The 19,952-nt window shown below is 42.4% G+C and overlaps 1 protein-coding gene across 1 annotated transcript in view; it reads right to left on the bottom strand.

The window, feature by feature from the left end:
• Vat1l (vesicle amine transport 1-like) overlaps positions 1–19,952 on the bottom strand; it is a 161,135-nt gene that overhangs the window by 68,750 nt on the left and 72,433 nt on the right. The window contains exons 5-7 of the mRNA XM_005409340.2: positions 15,690–15,793; positions 13,346–13,401; positions 9,092–9,286 (exon numbers count right to left, since the gene is read on the bottom strand). Coding sequence (XP_005409397.1) covers positions 9,092–9,286; positions 13,346–13,401; positions 15,690–15,793 — 355 coding nt within the window. The remainder of the gene's footprint in view (positions 1–9,091; positions 9,287–13,345; positions 13,402–15,689; positions 15,794–19,952) is intronic.

Genomic DNA, 19,952 nt, shown 5'->3' with positions numbered 1-19,952 from the left:
AAATGCAACCTCAGACCTCCACCTCACCCAGAACAAGACCAGGAGACGTCAACACAGAAGAGCTTGGAAGTCATACACCTGGAATTTCTGAAATGATAGCAACTGAAGTAAAGAAACAACTCCATTAGAAAACAGAAGAAATCAGATCAGAAATAATCTTTGCAGTAAGAAAAGAAATGACAACAATAATGAAAGAATTGCTCAGCACATCTAAGGAAGACACAGATGAGAAAATAGAAGAGCATGGAAAAAACAATGGAAATCCTGAATGAACAATATAGGAAAGAATTAGAATGTATGAAACAGATTCAAACAGATATCCAGGAAATTAAAAATTCCATCAAAAGCTGGCAAAACCACTTGAACGAAGCTGAAGATAGACTTTCAGACCCTGAAGACAGCATTGCAGCTAATGATCATGAAAGGAAGGATTTCTTAAAAATAACAAGGAACCAGGAAATAACAATTCAACAGCTGCAAGATGAAGCAAAGAAAAACAATATAAGATTAATAGGTGTCAATGAAGCAGAAGGCATCAACATAAATGACATAAAAAGACTATTTCCAGAAGTAATAGAAAATTTCCCAAGCATGGAAAAAGAATCTGACATACAGTTAGGTGAGGCAGAGAGAACTCCAATTAGCCACAACCAAAATAAATCTACACCTGGACATATAGTGATCAAGATTCCAGAAATTCAGCAAAAGAATGGAATATTAAAAGCTCTTAGACAGGGGCTGGGGATTTAGCTTAGTGGCACAGCACCTGCATGGCAAGTGTGAGGTCATGAGTTCGATTCCTGGTACTGGAAACCCCCCCCCAAAAAAAATAAATAAAAATTTAAAAAAATATAAAAGCTCTTAGACAGAAGAAATAGATCACCTTTAAAGGAAACCCCCTCAGAATCATAGCAAATTTCTCAACACAAACCATCAAGTCAAAAACAGAGTGCAGTGAGGCATTTCAGGTCCTGAAAGGAAACAACTTCTAACCCAGATTGATGTATCCTGAAAAACTACCCTTCAAAATTAATGGAGAAATAAAATACTTCCATGGTAAAGAACAACTGAAGAAATTCATGAGCACCAAACCAACCCTACAAAAAGTACTGAAAGATATTCTACAAAGAGATAGAAAATGACCAACACTTCAAGAATAACAACAGAAAGGAACCAACGAGCAGAGCAAGCAATTAAACAGAGTGAGCAAAAAAAATAACAACAGGAAAATAACATGAAAAAGATAAGCCAATACATACCAGTTATAGCCATCAATGTAAACAGTTTCAATTCACCAATGAAAAGAAGCAGACTGGCAGAATGGATCAAGAACAAAATCAAATAATATGCTGTATATCAGAAACACATTTAACTCAAAAGGAAATTCATAGACTGGAAATCAAAGGATGGAAAACAATACTCCATGAGACAGAAACCCAGAAAAAAGTAGGGTAGCTACTGTGTTTGCAGGCAATGTGAATTTCAGGCCAAGAACAATCAAAAGAGACAAAGAAGGTCACTATATACTTGTGAAGGAAAACTTCAAGAGGAAGAGATAACAATCTAAACATCTATGCACCAAATACAGGAGCAGTCAATTATATAAGATAAATTTTAACAGACATGAAAAATAAAATAAGCAGTAACACAATCATAACAGGGGACTTTAACACCCCATCGTCACAAAGAGATAGATCAACTAGATGAAAAATCAGCAAAGAAATAACAGAATTAAACCAATCTTGTGAATAAATGGACTGAGACCTTTACCGAGTGTTCCATCCAACAACATCAGAATACACATTTTTTTTTTTTCAGCAGCACACTGGATGTTCTCTAAAATAGACCAAATACTAGCACATAGAACATGCTTAAGTAAATGCAAAAGAATTGAAACTATCCCATGCATACTATCAGACCATAGTGTAATAAAATTGGAAATTATTAACAAAAGAAATTGCAAAAATACCATAAACACATGGAAATTAAATAACACCCTCCTGAACAACCAATGGGTCATAGATGAAATTAAAAAAGAAATTAAATAATTCATACAATCAAAGGAAAAGGCAGACAAAACTTAAAGGAACCTGTGGGATGCAATGAAAGTAGTCCTCAGATGGAAATTTATAGTGGTGAATTCCCACATTAGGAAAACAGAATGAGCACAAATAAACAATCTTATGCTGCACCTCAAGCTTCTAGAAAAAGTAAAGCAAGTCAAGCCCAAAGCCCAAAGCAGGCAGGAAGTTGTACAGATCAGAGCAGAAATTAACACAAGGGAGACTAAGAAAACAATACAAAGAATTAATGAGTCAAAGAGTTGGTTCTTTGAAAGAATAAATAAAATTGATAAACCCCTAGCCAACCTTATCAAAAAAAGTAAAGAAAAAACTGAAATTCATACAATAAGGAATGAAAGGGATGAAATCACTACAGATCCTGTAGAAATTCAGAAGACCATCAATACCTACTTTGAAAATCTTTACTCTCATAGGATGGAAAACATAAAGGAAATTGGCAGATTCCTAGATACATATGAATTACCAAAGCTGAATGAAGAAGATATAAAAATCCTAAATAACTCAATATCAGCAAGCAAGCCAGGTGTGGTGGCGCACGCCTGTAATCTCAGCATTTGGGAGGCTGAGGTAGGAGAATCATTGTGAGTTTGAGACCAGCCTGGACTACAAAGTGAGCTCCAGGCTGGTCTGAACTGCATAGCAAGACACTGTCTAAAAAAAAAAAAAAGAAAAAGAAAAAAGAAAAGACAAAAAACAAACAATATCAGCAAGAAAATTGAAAATTAATAAAAACTTTACCCACACAAAAAAAGCCCAGATCCTGATGGATTCACTGCTGAATTATACAAGAATTCTACAAGAAATTTAGAGAAGATTTAATTCCTAAACTTCATCCAGAACCACAAGAGGTCTAGAATAGCAAAAGCACTCCTGGGCAACAAAGGAAATGTAGGAGGCATCACAGTTCCTTACTTGAAATTGTACTGTAAAGCTACTGTGAGAAAATCACCACTTTACTAGCAGAAAAACAGACCTGGCAAAAAAACAGACCTGAAGACCAATGGAACAGATTAGAAAATGCAGACACATCTAGAAACACACTCACCCACCTTATCTTTGACAAAGGGGCCAAATATGTTCACTGGAAGAAAGATAGCATCTTTAATAAGTGGGGCTGGAAAAACTGGCTTTCCCCATGCTGAAGACTAAAACTAGACCATGCTTATTACCATGCACTAACCTAAAGTGAAAATGGATCATAGATCTAAATATTTAAACAGAAACACTAAATTTAGTAGAAGAGAAAGTAGGTAAAAATCTTGAAGACATAGGAGTAGGTGGAGAGTTCATGAACAAAACCAAACTGCATGGGAAATACTTCAAAGAATCAACAACTGGGATCTCATCTTACTGAAAGGTTTTTGCACATCAAAAGAAATCCCCAACAGAGTAAAAAGAAAACCCACGAATTGGGAAAAAAATTAGCCAACTGCCCCTCAGACAAAGACTTGTATCTAGAACATATAAAGAAGTGAAAAAAGGCCCCCAAAATTCAAAGACTCAATCCAAAAATGGGCATGTGAAATGAATACACACTTCTCAGATGAAGAAATACTAATGGTGAATAAATATACGAAAAAATGTTCAACATTATTGGTCATTCAAGAAATGCAAATTAAAACAACACTGAGATTCCATCTCACCCCAGAAAGAATAGCTATCATTAAGAAATCAGCCAATAACAAATGCTGGAGAGGCTGTGGGGAAAAAGGTACCCTTCTCCACTGCTGGTGGGAATGTAGATTGGTGAAAACACTGTAGAAATCAGTGTGGAGATCACAAAATTAGGATTAAAAGTCACACTTAACCCAGCTATTCCCCTTCTGAGTATTTTCCCAGAAGAATTAAAAACATCATGCCACAGCAATATATGTGCATCCATGTTTACAGCAGCACAATTTGTCATAGCTAAATCTTGGAAACAACCCAAATGCCCATCGACTGAAGAATGGGTACAAAAGATGTGGTATTTTTATACAAAGGAGTATTACTCAGGTATAAAAAAAGATATAAACTCGAGGCTTTTATAGGTAAATGGATGCAACTAGAGACAATACTCATAAGTGAAATAAATCGGACCCACATGTGTAAACATCATATTGTCTCCATAGTGTAAGAATCTGAAAAAGTAAGTAAAACTCAGAACATACAATAGATATTATGAAAGGGAAAGAAATTGCTCAAAGGAAGGAACATCTGGGATGAAGTAAAGGAGAAAAAGAAAGGAAGAAGGAAAGGAAAATATATAGAGAGAAAGGTAGTAGGGATAACTGTACTGCTAAAGTCTAGTGGTTTATTGAAAGGAATAGTTCATGCCTAATTTTTTTTTTCTTTTTGACCAATTTTGCATGCTTATATCTGGTAATGTGAACAACTAATTTGAAGACAACATTATGCAATATAACAACCACTGGTGAATTCCAACCATCTTGGCTAGTGAAACTCTGTATTGTTTGTGAGTTTTTTGCTTAGTTTTTATTTTTTATTCTCTTTAATGATTTGATCAACCCTACATTCTTACTTCTGGTAATCTGAGCAACTTCGGTGAAGAAAATAATATGTAATATAACAGCCATTGTTAATTCTTATCATTTTGTTCTGAAACCCTGTATCATTTGTATTATTTTTGGTTTTATTTTGTTTTTGTCTATGTTGTTGGTATTTTGCTATTGTTCTTTTTTGTTATTCTCTTTAAAATAAGAAAATTAAAAAAAGAATATCTTATTGATTGATTGATTGCTTTGGTTTTGTGAGACAGGGTCTCACTATGTAGTCCAAGCTGATCTTGAACTCACCATGTAACACAGGCTGGCCTTGAACTCCTGATCCTCCTCTCTCAGCCTCCCAAGAGCTGGGATTACAGGTGTGCACCCCCACACGTGGCTTCCAGTATCTCCTTAAGTAAAGGCTGTGCATTCATTGCTTTTATTCATTCATCTCACAAATAGTTATCTTTAAACCTAGAATGTATCCAACTAGCCCTATTCCTGTGCTGATGAATACATTAATTCATTTGTGTAACAGGAACTCAGAAAGTATCTACCCCATAACCAGCACAGCACCGTGCACGTCTTTCCTCATCAGGCTTTGTATTCTGGTGGAAGGGTTGCAAGAATCTACACAAGTCAACAAAGAACTTGATGATTTTAACCAGTGCTAAGTAGAGTGGTGAGTATCAACCAGGAGGAAAAGAAAGAGAATGATGAGGGAGAAGTGTCTCCTTTTACAAAGTGGAGTTAGGGAAGGCTTTTCTGTATAAGTACCGAGCGCTAACCAATTGTGCCACTGGAGCTCCAGGGAAGACTTTTCTGAATAGGTTGTGTTTGTGTGTTTGCGTGTGTGTTCACCCTTGAGGTACTGGGCCTTGCTGCACTAAGGTACAACCCCAGCACTTTCTTACTTTTTTTTATTTTGAGACAGGATCTCACTAAGTTGTTAAGTTGACTAGGCTGGGCTTGAACTCATAATCCTCCTGTCTCATCCTTCCAATAGGTTATATTAAGGCTGACACATGAATAATGGGAAGGAAGCAGATTGGTAAAAATTAGGAAGAAAGGTGTTCAAAATAGAGGAGCAGCTTATTAAGAGGCTCGAGACAGTGAAAGCATGGGTGGGTCAAGGACCACAACCCCGAGCAGCTCGGAAGGATGGAGAGGCAGAGAAGTGATTGTTCTGTGGTGGAGGTGTTGGGGTGTGACTCAGGCTGGAAAGTGACCAACCTCGTTGAGGTCTGAGACTGTTGTTCATGGGGGGACAGGAAGCCTAGTAGATCATGGTCTGGGCTAGGTACGACTGAGTCCACTTGGATAGCTCTGGCAAGGGGCAAGACAGAAGTGCAGGACCAGTCAGGAGCAAATGCAACTCATACTAACACTGAGTGGAGAGGGAAGGATGCGGGTAGATTCCAGGTCAAGTCCAAGACTTTCCTTCACATGGTCCATGGCTCAGCCAAGTAAGCTGCAGCTTCAGGTTTCCTGTTGCAGTACTGCTGGCCCTGTGTACTTCTGCTGGGTACCCTCAGTGGACCCTGACCTCCAGTCCAAACCCTAGCAATGCCAGCCTCTTCCCTGGTGGAGAATGCCCTTGGGACCAGGACATGGCACTTCCTGACCCTCACTCTCTCCCAGCCTCCTGTGGCACTGAGAGTACAACCCAGATTTCCACTGGCCCTTTCTTGCTGACCCAGTCAAGTTGTATGGATACCAATCCCTCTGGGGCTCACCGCAAGACACCCAGAGTTCACCAAGATGGCCCTTTCCTTTGCTGGTAAGGGTCTTATTGCCTGAAACATTCCTTTCTCGGTTTTCCACCTTCTTCATGTCCCAGCTCAAAGGAGGTTTCTCCAAGAAACCCTGGTTCTTTAGAGTCACTCTGCAGCAGGTGTTCTCCGTGGGCATCCTACTGCCCCAGAGAGGTGAAAACTGATTTTGGGGGATGGAAAATCTTACTCTTTGAATATATAATGCAAGGTACACATGCAGAATACACACATACAGTACTATAATTTCAGTATTACAATTTCATGAATTGATAAGAAAAAAGAAAACAGCTAAAAAGGCTCCTAAGGGATGCATCAATGAATAAAGATGAAGAAGCTGTGCTCTGTGGGAATTACGTCTCCCCACACTACCTCATCTCCAACATAAATCCTAATTTGGTTTCTCCCAAGAACTTATTACAATTAGCAATATCTCAACCTGCATGTTCCCTCTCTGAACATAAGCTCCGTGAAGCCCAGGCATCCTGGCTATCTATTCACCACTGTATCTTCAGCATTTGTGTAGGACTGGACACATAGTAGTCACTTGATAAAAATTTGGGATTCTATTACCATAGTAATATGAGGAATGATTTCAAATGCAAGAGACAAGAATCTATTGGTTCAACTGGACTCTGTCTTGGATTTCAGTCCAAAATACTTGTTGAGTCCTTTGTGCATTGAATTTAAGAATAAGGCCCTTCTCTTCCCCCATGGATAAATTCTTGTTTTAGTCCTGGTCTAAAGTATTTCCTGTTTCTCCCCTCCCTATCTCTCCTACCTGTCTCCATGGACGCCAGCTTTTCACTATTCCACTGAGATGCCACAATGAGCCATACTTAATGACTCATTAAATTAAAAACATTTTCAGGAACACTACAACAAGAGGCCAACCATCTTGGCAATTACACTGCAGAAAGCATGCGTTCATGTCCGATTTGATTTAGCAATAAATTGAATCATAGTGAACATCCGCAAGACAAAAAAAGACTGGAAGGAAGCAAACCAAATACTAATGACATTATCCTTTTCTGGAATGTGGATGTGCTATTTGTTCTCCCCTCATATCTCTGGTTAACTCGGGAATTTCCTGTAATGACTATGTATTTCTTGTATCATAAGAATCGTGGTTTTGGAGCGGCTGGGTTTTTACAGACCATCTCAGACATTTCAGCACCAAAGAGACAGACGCAGACATAGTCTTGGTCCACAGATCCGGCCAGTTGTACTGCATTACAGAGTTACCCAGCCAAAACCCTTCAGGGAGGAATTGCACTGCTGGAGAAACCCTTGGTTTTTGGCAATACAGTTTAGTAGGCAAGTAGCAGCAGCTTCTTCCTGACACCCATAGAACTATCTGTCCCATAGAACTTTGTGTTTGCTACACTATCTGTCCCATAGAACTTTGTGTTTGCTACATTTTTACAGGTGCCTGTGGCTCTCAAAGTTAATAAAAAAACAAGTCCTCACACCATAAGGAACATCACCCATGGAAAATGTAAAACAAATAAATACATTTTATAATGTTTTTTAGATTCTGCTTATGAGAGACAATGTGATATTTTTCTGAGTTTGGCTTATTTCACTTAACATCAGGGTCTTGAGTTAAAGCCATTTTCCGGGAAATGATGTGATTTTGTTCTTTATGACTGAATACTATTCCATTGTATAAATATGCCACCTTCCTTTATCCATTCATTTGTTGAGCAGATCAACTGGTATCTTTACTTCTGGTTCTCTGAGGAGTCTCCATCCTGATTTGCATAATGCCTGTACTAGTTTACATTCCCACCAACAGTGTAGAGTGTTCCTTTATCTTAAGTAGAGGAAGAAAGGAGGTGGAGAGTAGTGGGAGAGGGTGAAAAAAAATCAAAGTATGCTCTTTGCATGTATGAATACAAAATAATCCCATTATTCTATATAACTAATATGCACAAAGAAAATAAAGAAGAATTGTGTAGGGGTTTCACAGCTCCCAAAGTCAAGGTTGTGGAAGTCCAACTTAGTTTCTTACAAAGAGTCTCTTGGAATCCAGACCCCACCCTTCATTTGTCCTCCAGGAAGTGCCCTGATGTGTCCCTAAGCCATCCTTCCTTGGTGCTGAGGGTCATCTAGACCACAGCCCCCATAAGTACCACGGGAACCCACAGAACCTGCTCACGTTTCAGCATCCTTGAAAGTAACACTCAATGTCCTTAATTTTTTCATGATCAATGAATGCTTTCAAATACCAGAACTTTTGGCAGCTTCCATAATGAAAACATTCAGTCCAACACCAGACCCAACAATCCAGCAGAATGATAGTATCCAGGGCCACAGCAGACAGTGTCTCACAGGAGCTCAAGGCACCAGCTCAGCACAACACACAGATCATTTCAGCTCTGAGCTATTGTCAACCCTGACCTCGATCTTTTCTATACCCCAAAGTGACGATATTCATGGCACTGTGACAATGTACATACTCTCTTATGCGCCGGAGGGATTATACGCACCCCCGACTTTCCATGGTCTCCCCGAGAAAGAAGGGAGACTGGCACAGATCTTGCAGCCAGGTCAGTGGTTTGAAAACCACTGAAGAGCTTAAAACACTTCTTACACACAAAGCCTGATCCAAGGGGACAGTGACTGTTAGGACCCGCAGTTAAAACAAATTCAAAGGAAAGTCCTTAGTACATGATGGCACCCAGTTGCCCACACCAGCATTGGCTAAGAGCAGAGGTTGCCTGGGGAGGAAAATCCCCACTCTTACCTCCTCCAGGGCCCACAAGGAGTCTACCACGGGCTTGATCTTCTTCTGGTTGTAGAGTCCTAGGAGTCTGTCCACCACTCCTCGAATGAGGCCTGCACGGCCCTGTTTGAAGAGCAGGTTTAAGAGGGAAAACCCCGCGATGACTTTGTTCTCTTCAAATAGCTTGATGGGGTTCACTTTCTCCACCTGCCACCACTGGAAGGAGAGACGGTGCTGGTTACAGACTCCTCAGTGGGTCACACCAGAGGCACTGCCAATGTCATTGGCTACAGGAAAAGGGGCAGGGGGCGGAGCTGGGGAAATTCTAGCTGGCCTAAGGTGGTTCTTGGTGTTTTACTTTTTCAGTATCTGTCTTTGCTGGGCATCGTTAGAGACAGAGATGTCTATGCAAAGCTCAAGATGGAGGTGGGAGACACGACCCAAAACCAAGTGTCCCTAACCCCCAAATTCATCATGCTCCAAATCTAAAACTTTTTGAGTGTCAACATGCCACAGAAGAATGTTGCAGTCAAATTGCACATATACTGAAAATATTGTCTGAAATCATCTTTAGGCTGATGTGGATAAAATGCACATGACACTAACATGAATTCCATGTTTAGAATTGAGTCTTGCCTCCAAGATACATCATTAGATATGCATAAATATCCCCTCTCCAAATTCCCAAATCCAAAACAATTCTGGCCCCAAGGACTTTGGATAAGGGACACTCACCCTGTATCAGGCCATATGCAGTTGAAACATTAGGCATGTGTTTAAAGCCACTAGCTCTGGAATTGGATCCTGGCTTATCAACCTACTCCCCGGTATTACCTATCTGTGCTTTGTTTTTCTCAACTGATCACAGAGACAGAACACAGCTTCTTACATCTTCTGGGAGAAGGACGTGTAAAACATGAGGTGGTGATGATGCGGCTGGCAAAGGAAGTTTATAAATGTTGGGGGTGGTGGTGGTGGAGGTGACCCCATGATTGCAGGAGCAGATTTCCTGAGAGGGGAAAAATGACAAGAGCTTGCCTAGGTCATCGGCTTGCCTGAGTTGAATGGAGTGAAGAGGAGCTGCCTTGGGCCATATATGATAGATGAGAGACGATACAGTTAACGTACCTAAGTAACAAAACTTCCTTTATTTTAAAATATTTTTATCATAACATTTTTAAAAAATAAGAGCAAGCAGCTGCTGGGCTGCGGGTTGGACACATTTGGACCTGGACAGGTAGGTAGGACGATTGGGTAAGGAAGAGCAAGGAAGGGTGCTTTAGGGAGAAAAAACAGCGTGAAGAACTGAAGCCCAGTGTTGGAGCTAAGCTGTGGTTCTCAGCTGGGGGAAGCTTTACCTCCCAGAGACTTTAATAATGTTGGGGTGTATTTCTGGTTGATTACTGGCAAGAAGGGTGCTGCTGGCATCTAGTCAGAAGAAGCCAGGCATGTTGCTGAACATGCTACAATGCCCAGGATGGCTTTCAGGACCAGGAACAGCCTGGCCCCAAACATCGACAGCACTAAAGCTGAGAAACCGCTGACTAAAGCCTGAAGTGGGGTCCACACAACTGGTAAATGTGGCGATCTTATTTCAGGTCTCTCCTCTCCCTGCTTCAGACATCAAAATAAACCCCTAATCCATCAGCCTCCTACAGAAATGGTTCCCCGACTCCTCTGTGCTGATTTAGTGGCTTTTCCTCTGGGGCTGGTATAGGCTAGATATTCAGACTTCTAGTTTCTGGGCGGGTTCTACCAGGGAAAATGTTTAGTATCAGTTTTGAATGCAAAGAGGAATGTAGGGGTCACTTTGGGACAGTCATATTATTTATGTTAGTAATATGCTTATTTGTATTCTGCCTCTTTCCAAAAAGAATTGAGGGGGCTCACAAAAGTAAAAAAGTTCCCCCCAAACAAACTTTCCTAGATTAGGAAAGTCACATGGGGGAAACAAGCATGGAAAGACAGGTTGAAAACAGGGATGCATTGATACACAAAATACTTTACCAAAATATATTTGGCAAGGGTGCATGGGAAGGGCATAGTTCAGAAGGAGCCACACATTTGTCCATGAGTCTTGCCACAAAGCAAAGGTAGAAAGATGGTTAACAGCTTGATTTGTGGCTTGGCTGCAATGTTTGTGGAATGAATGCTTGCTAGATATGCAACTCTTGCACATTTGTGGTTAACAGAATTCTAGAGCTGATGCTATTTACTAGCTGTGTGACTTTAGGCAAGGAATATAACCTCTCTGGGGTCACTTTCCTCTCTGTATGTCAGGGGGCTACTGTGAATGGCAAATGTGTTTATATATATAATGTGCTGAGACCAGTGTCTGATGTACTAGGTACTCCATGGACAATTCTCGTTATCTTAATTTGAAAGGGGTGTTTTTGTTTTTGTTTGGTTTTTCTCCGGTACCAGGAACCAAACTCATGACCTTGCGCTTGCCAGCCAGGCGCTTTTGCCGCTGAGCTAAATCCCCAGCCCCAAGGGGTGTTTTTGATTTAGTGAATAAGAGCTCCAAATCTGGAGTCAGATTGCTCTCTAAATGTGAACCTCATCTGTTTGTCTCATCATCATTATGGCCTGAGAGCAAATGTTTAATAGAGTGCAGCAGAAACTCCCCAGCACTGTTAAGATGGACTGTAGCAAAGGTGGTGAGTGAGAAATCTCTGTATGATTCCAAATATGCCTTTCTTAAATGTACAGAGAAGAATTTTTTTCTAGAACCCCTCAGAGCAGAGCCATCTTTCTGCTCCTTGGCAATGCCCTCTTCAATTTACTTCAAACCCACTGACTGGCTTGGATTCAGGCCTTTGATGGGAAAGAAATCCTTCATCCGGGGCCTCCAGCTACCAAGCATAATGGGCACTCCTGATTTGGGAAACAAAACCGGTCTCCCTCTGGGCTATGCAGTATGAAGGGCATTATGAGCATGGCACACTGCAATTATTTCATTAGTGGTGTGTGCTGGGATCATGAGTTAGGGGAGAAGGAAAATAGTTCTTACAATTGTGCATAATTTGGATATCCACAGCATCCCGGCGGCAGCATATTAATGGTAACCCCAGCATGAACAGCTGTGAGTGGCACAGAGCCTGTCTTCAAGGACCTGAGGCTGACTGCATCCCTGCGTAGGTCCCACTCTTGCACCTCCCATAGACCCTTTAATCCAATTGATCCTTGACCCAGACTTGAAATCCCCAGTGCAAAAAGAGGCCCTTAGATTCCAGTCTCACAGGTGCAGGCAGGAGTGGTCTTCCAGCCTTCAGGAATGCTTTGTGGGTGAAGTTTTTGGCTGCAAGCACTGGTGTTTAGGAAGCACCTGCATGCCCCACCAGGCCACACTTACAATGAAGTCTAATCTTCCTAAAGCTTAGCCTGACCGTTCTGTTCCAAAGGCCTCTGTCACATTTTGCCATTTCCTAGCTCAGGAACTGCTTTTACCCTCTCCTGAGGTTTGGTGGCCATTTACATCATGCCATTAATGTGTCTTACTTATGCTCAGTTTGTCTCTCTCATTAGAACACAAGAGCTACATAGGCCCACATGCACCCCCATCTCATCTCATTCACTGTGATACCCCATTGCCTGGGGCAGTGTCAAAAGCAGCGGGTGCTCAGAAAATGCTTGAAAAGAGTGTGATGCACGTAGGGCTGCTCTGGTTGTACCAGGGGTGGAGAGTAGAGGGGACAAAAGCCAGCCCTTGCGAGAAGCAGTGGTCTTTTACTATGTGGTGTGGAAATGAAAATATAAGCCTAGATTAATTTAATTCTAGTATGCAGAGCTCTAGATGGGAATTTATATCTGAGTAGGTGGATAGTGGGACAAATGCCCAGAGATGAGACTTCTCACTGGCAGACAAAGTGATCACACATGCAGAGATTGTTGAAGAAGTGGGATTTTCTATTTGCATCTTGAACTCAGTAGAATGGGCGTACAGAGAAATCTCAGGAATCCCCACAGACGCGGTCAGAAAGTGGGCAAACTGAAAGGCTGGCCACCACGTGGGGCAAATAAAATGCACTGTTACTAAGTTCATTTCTGACTCATGATTAAAAACACTAAACCCAGTCCCGACAGAAATCAAAACGAAGCTTTCTTGGGTTTCACTGGTCCCCCAGGTCCTGGTCCTGCTCTGTGCCAGGCTGTAGGCTGCATTAACAATGAATGATGCAAATTGCCAACCAGCAAAATTGGGTCAGTGTCTTGGGAGGGAGGAGCATACAGCACACAAACAGCACAGCACATTAGATGTGCAAGAACACTTACTGATTTTGCAAAGCTGAAGAAGCTCTTGGTCTCTCCGGTTACCATGTTGGACGAACCTGCAAATGAAAGATTCCCAACTCAAGCCAATGAAAATCAACATCTCTTGGTAATAAAGATCTGTTTGGTGCTAAAGTGGCAAAAATCTTAAAAGCAAATTTAATTCTTTTAGAAAAATGGGGGAATGGGAGCAGGGTATCAAGGTGACTATTTTAGCTTGATGTCATTGGTTCAAAGAGGAAGTAGCATTCATCATGGTGATTGCTTCATTACTTTAGAAAACTGGGTATGCAGGAAAGGGCGATGTAGGTCAATATTTGAATGAAATGATAGGCTGCTGAAATGCCTTCTTGGTTCTGTTCTTTGGGGCTGAGAAATGAACTCCTCTGGGAACCTACTTTATGGATCTGAGTCTGATTCCCAGGCAAGCGAGAGACTTGGAGCTCTGACCTAGGCTGGTCACCTAAGTGATAGGGGAGGCGGAAGGAATTTGGTGGGGTACAAAATGAAGTGCAGAAGAACACAGATGAGGGTAGAAATAGGGTCAGATGCCAAGAAAATGGGATGTGGAGCACCCATGAGGTTTGGGCAGAGGCGTGAGAACCACTTGAGCTATGCAGATGAGAAACTGAGTTTTGCTAATTCGAAGAAGCACTTTTCCAGGGGCAGGTAGGGGTGGAGTTGAGAAAGAGTCCCTAAAACGCTCACACAGAGAGAAAAGACCCCTTTTGGGGCTCCTAAGGTGGGAGGATGAGAGAATTTTTAACAGTATTGCAAACATTCAGACACCATGTTGAAGGTTTTTCAATGATTTTCCTGGTTTGTTCCCAAGGACTTGAGAGTAAGTTCTTAGAGAACAGTGATTTAAGGAAACAATAATGCATATTTTAAATTTAATTATTTGGCCTTCGTAAACTAGTAGCAAGTTAGTTAATCACTGCTTCTGTTGACATCACAGAGCAAGACTTCTATAATGTAGTAACCAAGGAATCAACATCATGAGTTAGATAACTGTGAGATAGTGAAATCAAATTTCACCAACATGACATCACAGAACTGGGACAAAAAACAACTCTTAGCAACTGGTAAGTAATGATGAATACATTGCCCACCTGCAGTTTATCAGACATATCTTATATCCTTACAAAGTCCTCTGGCTTTCAGGGGCTCTCTTGTTAATGATAATGATAATAATAATAATAATAATGATAATGTATCTACTTCTAAGAAAACGTGGCCACAGTAGAAATTATCAGAATACTCTAGCAATGGATGTTTACTCACCTCTCTCTCTCTCTCTTTTTGTGGTAATGATCTGATGATAATAAAAAGATATTTATACCCCTGAAATATTTCTTTCATAAGCTCTTCAGCTAATAGCAGGAAAATGAGTATTTTTTTACTGAGCTACATAGAATGAGGGCTCAATTTCTATTATACCTACAGGGCACAGAGGTGCCAAGAATCTCAAATATCATAACTCGAGTGTCACTTTGCTTTGGGAAATGACAACTGGCTTCCTATATGTCTTTTTGACCTTGTGGAGGCTGATGTTTAAATTAGCTTGCAGGCCTGAGGTAGAAAAAAAGAAAAGGAAGAGTGGGAATGATGCTACAGAGTCTCATTTTGCTGGAGAAAACTTGCTCCCAAACCTTCTGTAAATCTCCTGCACGCCCAAGAGCACAGACGTGGATGCAGAGGCAGAGCAGCTGGGGTAGACATGTGCTCCATCCACCCGAGCATGTCTTCATGGGACATTCAGAACAGGTGTAGAGGAAGGGGAGCTGGGCTCCGCCTTTTCATCACCAATGGAGAAGAATCCTCCTAAGCCTCCTACCTCCTACCCATCCTCCTCCATCCTACTGTGTGTCCTTCATGCCTTTATTTCCTGAACTTCCTTTGAAGCCAGTGGTATTTTCCACCTGTTCCACCCACTGTGGCTCAAAATTCCTTAATAGTTTTACTCATCACTATTACTACATTGGCTTAGCCTTGCTACAGCCCCTTGTAAATGACAGGCTGTAAGGATATAGGCATCTGAGTTACTTTGACAATGGAAACAACTAACAGTAATATCAATTTGTTAAATGTATTTTTAAAAATCTCCCTTCCACACATGTGATCCCACTAGCTTAACATATTAATACATTTCACTTTCTTAAGCTGTCTTTGGCACAAGTACAGTATTTTTGTTGCTGGCCATCTCCTTCCTGCTTCTCTATTTTTTTGTTTTTGTTTTTGTTTAGGTACCAGGAATTGAACTCATGACCTTAGGCTTGCCAGGCAAGTGCTTATGCTGCTGAGCTATATCCCCGGCCCCTCCTTCCTGCTTCTATGTGGCACTCACCATATAAAATGTAGGTCCCCAGGGGCTTGAGAAGACTGAGACCTTTGCCAGTGTTGTCCCCACACAGGCAATCCAAGACGATGTCCACACCTTCTGCAGAGATCCTAAATGGTGAGAAAACAAAGCAAGATATTATGACCTCTGAGGGATCAAACCATTGGGTCCTATCACTTCACTCCCAGACTCGGGAACAGTGAGTGTCCAGGGAGGTAGGCTTGCCCTCCTGGTCGAACTACAAATGATCCTCAACTTACTGTGGGGTGATGAGTTAGTTGAAAATATCCTGAGTTGAAAATGTGTTAATCCACCTAACTCACAGCTCAGCAATACAGGTCTGAATGCAGCTATACCTGCTGTAATTTGATGCTTTTGCCCAGCATTGTGAGAGAGGCCTATTGCTAGCCCAGTAAAAGATCAAATTTAGTGGGTTCTATTGAATGCATATTGCTTTCACATACACACTTAAAGTCTGAACGTCCTAAGTCCAACCAATGTCAGTAAGAGACTTTCTATGTAAGAGTTTCCCCAAAATGGAGCAAGCTAGGATTCTAGCTGGTGTCTGATGCCAGGAACCATCCTGGCATAGATAGATGCACAAAGACGCTGGAGTCAGAGGGTCTGAGTTTGTACCTTGATGCCTCACTCAGCTTCTCTGAGTCTTAGCTTTCTCCTTTGTAAAGCAGAGCCATGTAAGAAGAGAGTGTTTGGCCCAGGCTTGCCGGAGAATAATCATTCAGTAAATCAGTTTACAATTCCTATTTGTGAAGCAACAGTGATTCGCCAGTCTCTGTCCAAGGTGCTGAGATAGAGTCAGGATCCAAATCAACATGTTCTTATACTCATGGGGCTATTGGTCTGTCAGGGAGACACACTGATCCAACTTATAAGCTTCCATTCATCTAACTTCAAGGTCCAATCTAAAACTGATGTGTAAAGGAAGAGGGTTAAACAGACAATCTTCCTTTAGTGATGGAAGGCTGTGTGGTAGAGAGAACCTATATTTGAACTCCAGTGGGCAGACAAAACATTGGTTGATGTCTATTCATTTTGCTGTACCTCCATTGGTTCCCTCATTCAATGCACTGAACAGATTTTTACTGGGCTTCTGCCCCTATCACATAGGAGGAGCTGTAAAACAGGAGCTTGTAAGGGGGACATCCTGCCCACAGAGATCCCTACTGAAGCTGGCTGTACTCTGTTCAGACAGGGGTGATATTTTTCCAAGTCTGTGAACATGTAGAATCATCTTGTCTTAGCAGATATCTTCATTTTTTTTAACCTCTAACTCAACCCCAGTGAAATCCAGGTACTATGGGCATGGTTCCAGTTTCCCTAATGTCACTGACTAGGAAACTGCATGTGTATCTGTTAGGCTCAGATACTAATTTGGCTGCTGTGATGTCTGTCTGGAGAGCCTTTCCCCAGCTAGCTTTAGAGTTGGCTTCTTCTCATCCACCAGGCCTCACACCCACCTCATCTCCCCGGAGGACCTGTAACCAACCACGTTGTCTACCTCATCAAGAGCAGCAGGTCCACCTCCACTTAAATAATCTTTGCTTTACTTCCCTTTATGGATCAGTGTCTAGATATGGAGGACTTTTTAGTCACCATTACAGGTTACAATTGTTTTGCTTCTTTGCTTAGTTATTAACTGGCTTTTCCACTAAAACATGACTTAGGGACTATATTTGTGTTGTTTATTGTTATGTTCAGCATTATTATCATATTGCTTTCTTCATCATGGACATACACTGACTCCAACAAATATTGCTTGATTAAAGGGATGGATAAAAAGTGGAAGAAAACACTTTCAGACTGTCATCCCACATGTGTACCTATGTGCTTGTTGGAAAGCGAGCTCACATTTCAGAGCAATTTTATCATTAATCCTCACAATGACCCTGTGAGGCTAGACTCTGAACTTCACTTTTCTGATGCAGAAACTGAGGTTTACAGATGGAGCCACCTTGCCCAAGCTTATGTAATAGGCCCAGCTGGAATTCAACCGTAGGTTTAGTTTAACTCCAAAACGGATGGTCTTTTCACCACTCTGAACTGAAGACTTCATAACCCTTTAAGCCTATGTCATGAAGGAAGTATCACCTTCACAGGCAGCTCTGGGGAGCAGTCTATTGAGTTTAGTCAATAGATTTACGATTAAATTTCATCTTAAATATGTGTACATCCAGAGTTGGACCACATGATTGCTAACATTGAGGTTAAGCCATTTCTATTTTCCAGAGAGCTCCCCCACCCCATCAGATTATAGGAGAGGCCCAGGTCAGGGTCACACACATGTGTCTTAAACTTTCAGCCACTGACAACTATTTGCTGGGTGCTTGCTTCATGCTGGACACAAAGGTCCCAGTTCACCCTAATCCAGGAGTCTGTGGGCCCCAGGGGAGTGCTGTGGTTTGAATGCCCACCCCCGACACCCTTCATGGGTTGGATGCTTAATCATCATTACAATAGCGCTAAGCGGTGGAACTTTGAGCAGTGGTTAGGCCATCAGGACTCTGCTGTTATGAATGGATTGATGCTGGCATCACAGATATGGGTTTATTACCATGGAAATAGGCATCTTTAAAAAGGGCAGGTCTAGCTCCCTCCTGGTCCCTGTCTTTTTTGTTTAAACACAAGGTTTTGCTGTGTAGTGCAAGCTGGTCTTGAACTCACTATGTAGCTGAGGCTGGCCTTGAAGTCATGGCAATCCTACTTCCACCTCTCAAGTGCTGGGATTACAGGCATGTGCCACCATGCCCACATTGGTTCCTGTTTTGCTATGCTTCTGTTCTGCCATAACTGTTCCTCTCTCTGGAGGCTACAGTGTTCAAAAAGCCACCTTGCAAGTGAAGATAAGGCCTTTATCAGATGTCCAACCTGCTGGTGCCTTGATCTTTGTCTTCAGGCTCCAGAACTATAAGCAGAAAAATCTCTGATCACTCTCCATCACCCAGCCTGTGGTATCCTATTATGGCAGCACAAAAATACTAAGACAGGGAGACAGGGGTAAAGATAGACACAGACCGCTGCTCCCATACAGCAGCTCAGGAGCTTGGGAAGTGATGTCCTGTGTGATGTGGATGGATGAGCAAGAAATGGCCAAGTGACTACAGAAGGCATTTCCCAGAGAAGAGAATACCAGTGTGACCCCTGGGCTGGTCAATGCTTTGGGACACCGACGATGGCCACAAGGAATCCTGGTGCTTATGTCCTTCCAGAAGGACTCAGAGACTGGCTGATATGGAGGTAGGCAGGTAGGGGCAGGGAGCTTAAAATCATGAATTTTATCGCAGCTGGAAGCACTTATGTGCTGTGTGACCTCAGGGGAGGTAAAGTCCGTGCCTCGATTTCCTCCCTCACAAAGGGGATGATGGTGAGCTACAGTTGGGGACGTCTGGAGGGATAGATACAGGTGGAGTTTAGAGCCCAGTTCATGACCGTCATTGGATGCACTCGCAGCTTTTATTACCTTTTGTCAGAATGGCCCAGCTGAAGAGGATCTTTTGGTTGGAAAAAGGGATTGAAAAGAAAGAGTACACAGAACCTCAACAAAAAAACCCACTGATCTAAACAGCCTTGTGTGGAAGCCTGAACCCAGAAACCAGCAGAGCCAAGCTGGATACCCTGGTCCATCTGGGCCAGCATGTTTCACACTCCTGAGCACCTGCCAGGTCCCAGGCACAGGGCTGAGAAGTCCCCAGGCAGGCTCATTCCATTCACGCCTCGTGCAAGCCTGTGACTCCGGGGCTATCATCATCCCCTCTGGATGAAAGAAGAAGCTGAGACTCAGTGACTTACACAGGGCTCCCAGCAGAGAGAGCAGGAGGACCTGAGGTTGATCTGTTCACACCCAGAAACCAGGCGGGAGCCACAGAATCAGAGAAGGGTTCCACAGGGTGAGCTGTGGCCAGCCTAGGAGGGCCACCACTGTCCCCTCTAGGCCATGTGGGCTGCCAGGGGCGGCTGAGTAAAGCCAGGAGTTGCTCTACTGTGCTCCCGCGGGAAAAGACTGAGACTTCCTGTGTGCTCAGGCACCCGCCTTCCTCGTGCCTCTCTCTTGGCATTTCCACAGCCGAGCCACAGGGCTGCACACAGCTGAGGGTCAGAGAAGCCCCACTGAATCCCTCCAGCTGTCACTGCACCTGTTTGAAGGTCTGGGGTGGAGAGAAGGTGGGAGAAGCTAAGCAGAGGCAGATGTCACTGCCGCAGTCTGCAGGGTGAGGATGTCGGCATTTCTGTCCAATTGTCGAAGAAGCCATC

This window comes from Chinchilla lanigera, unplaced genomic scaffold (genome assembly GCF_000276665.1).
Source record: "Chinchilla lanigera isolate Chin_1 unplaced genomic scaffold, ChiLan1.0 scaffold00121, whole genome shotgun sequence".
NCBI lineage: Eukaryota > Metazoa > Chordata > Mammalia > Rodentia > Chinchillidae > Chinchilla > Chinchilla lanigera.
This window is presented reverse-complemented; position numbering and strand designations above follow the sequence as displayed.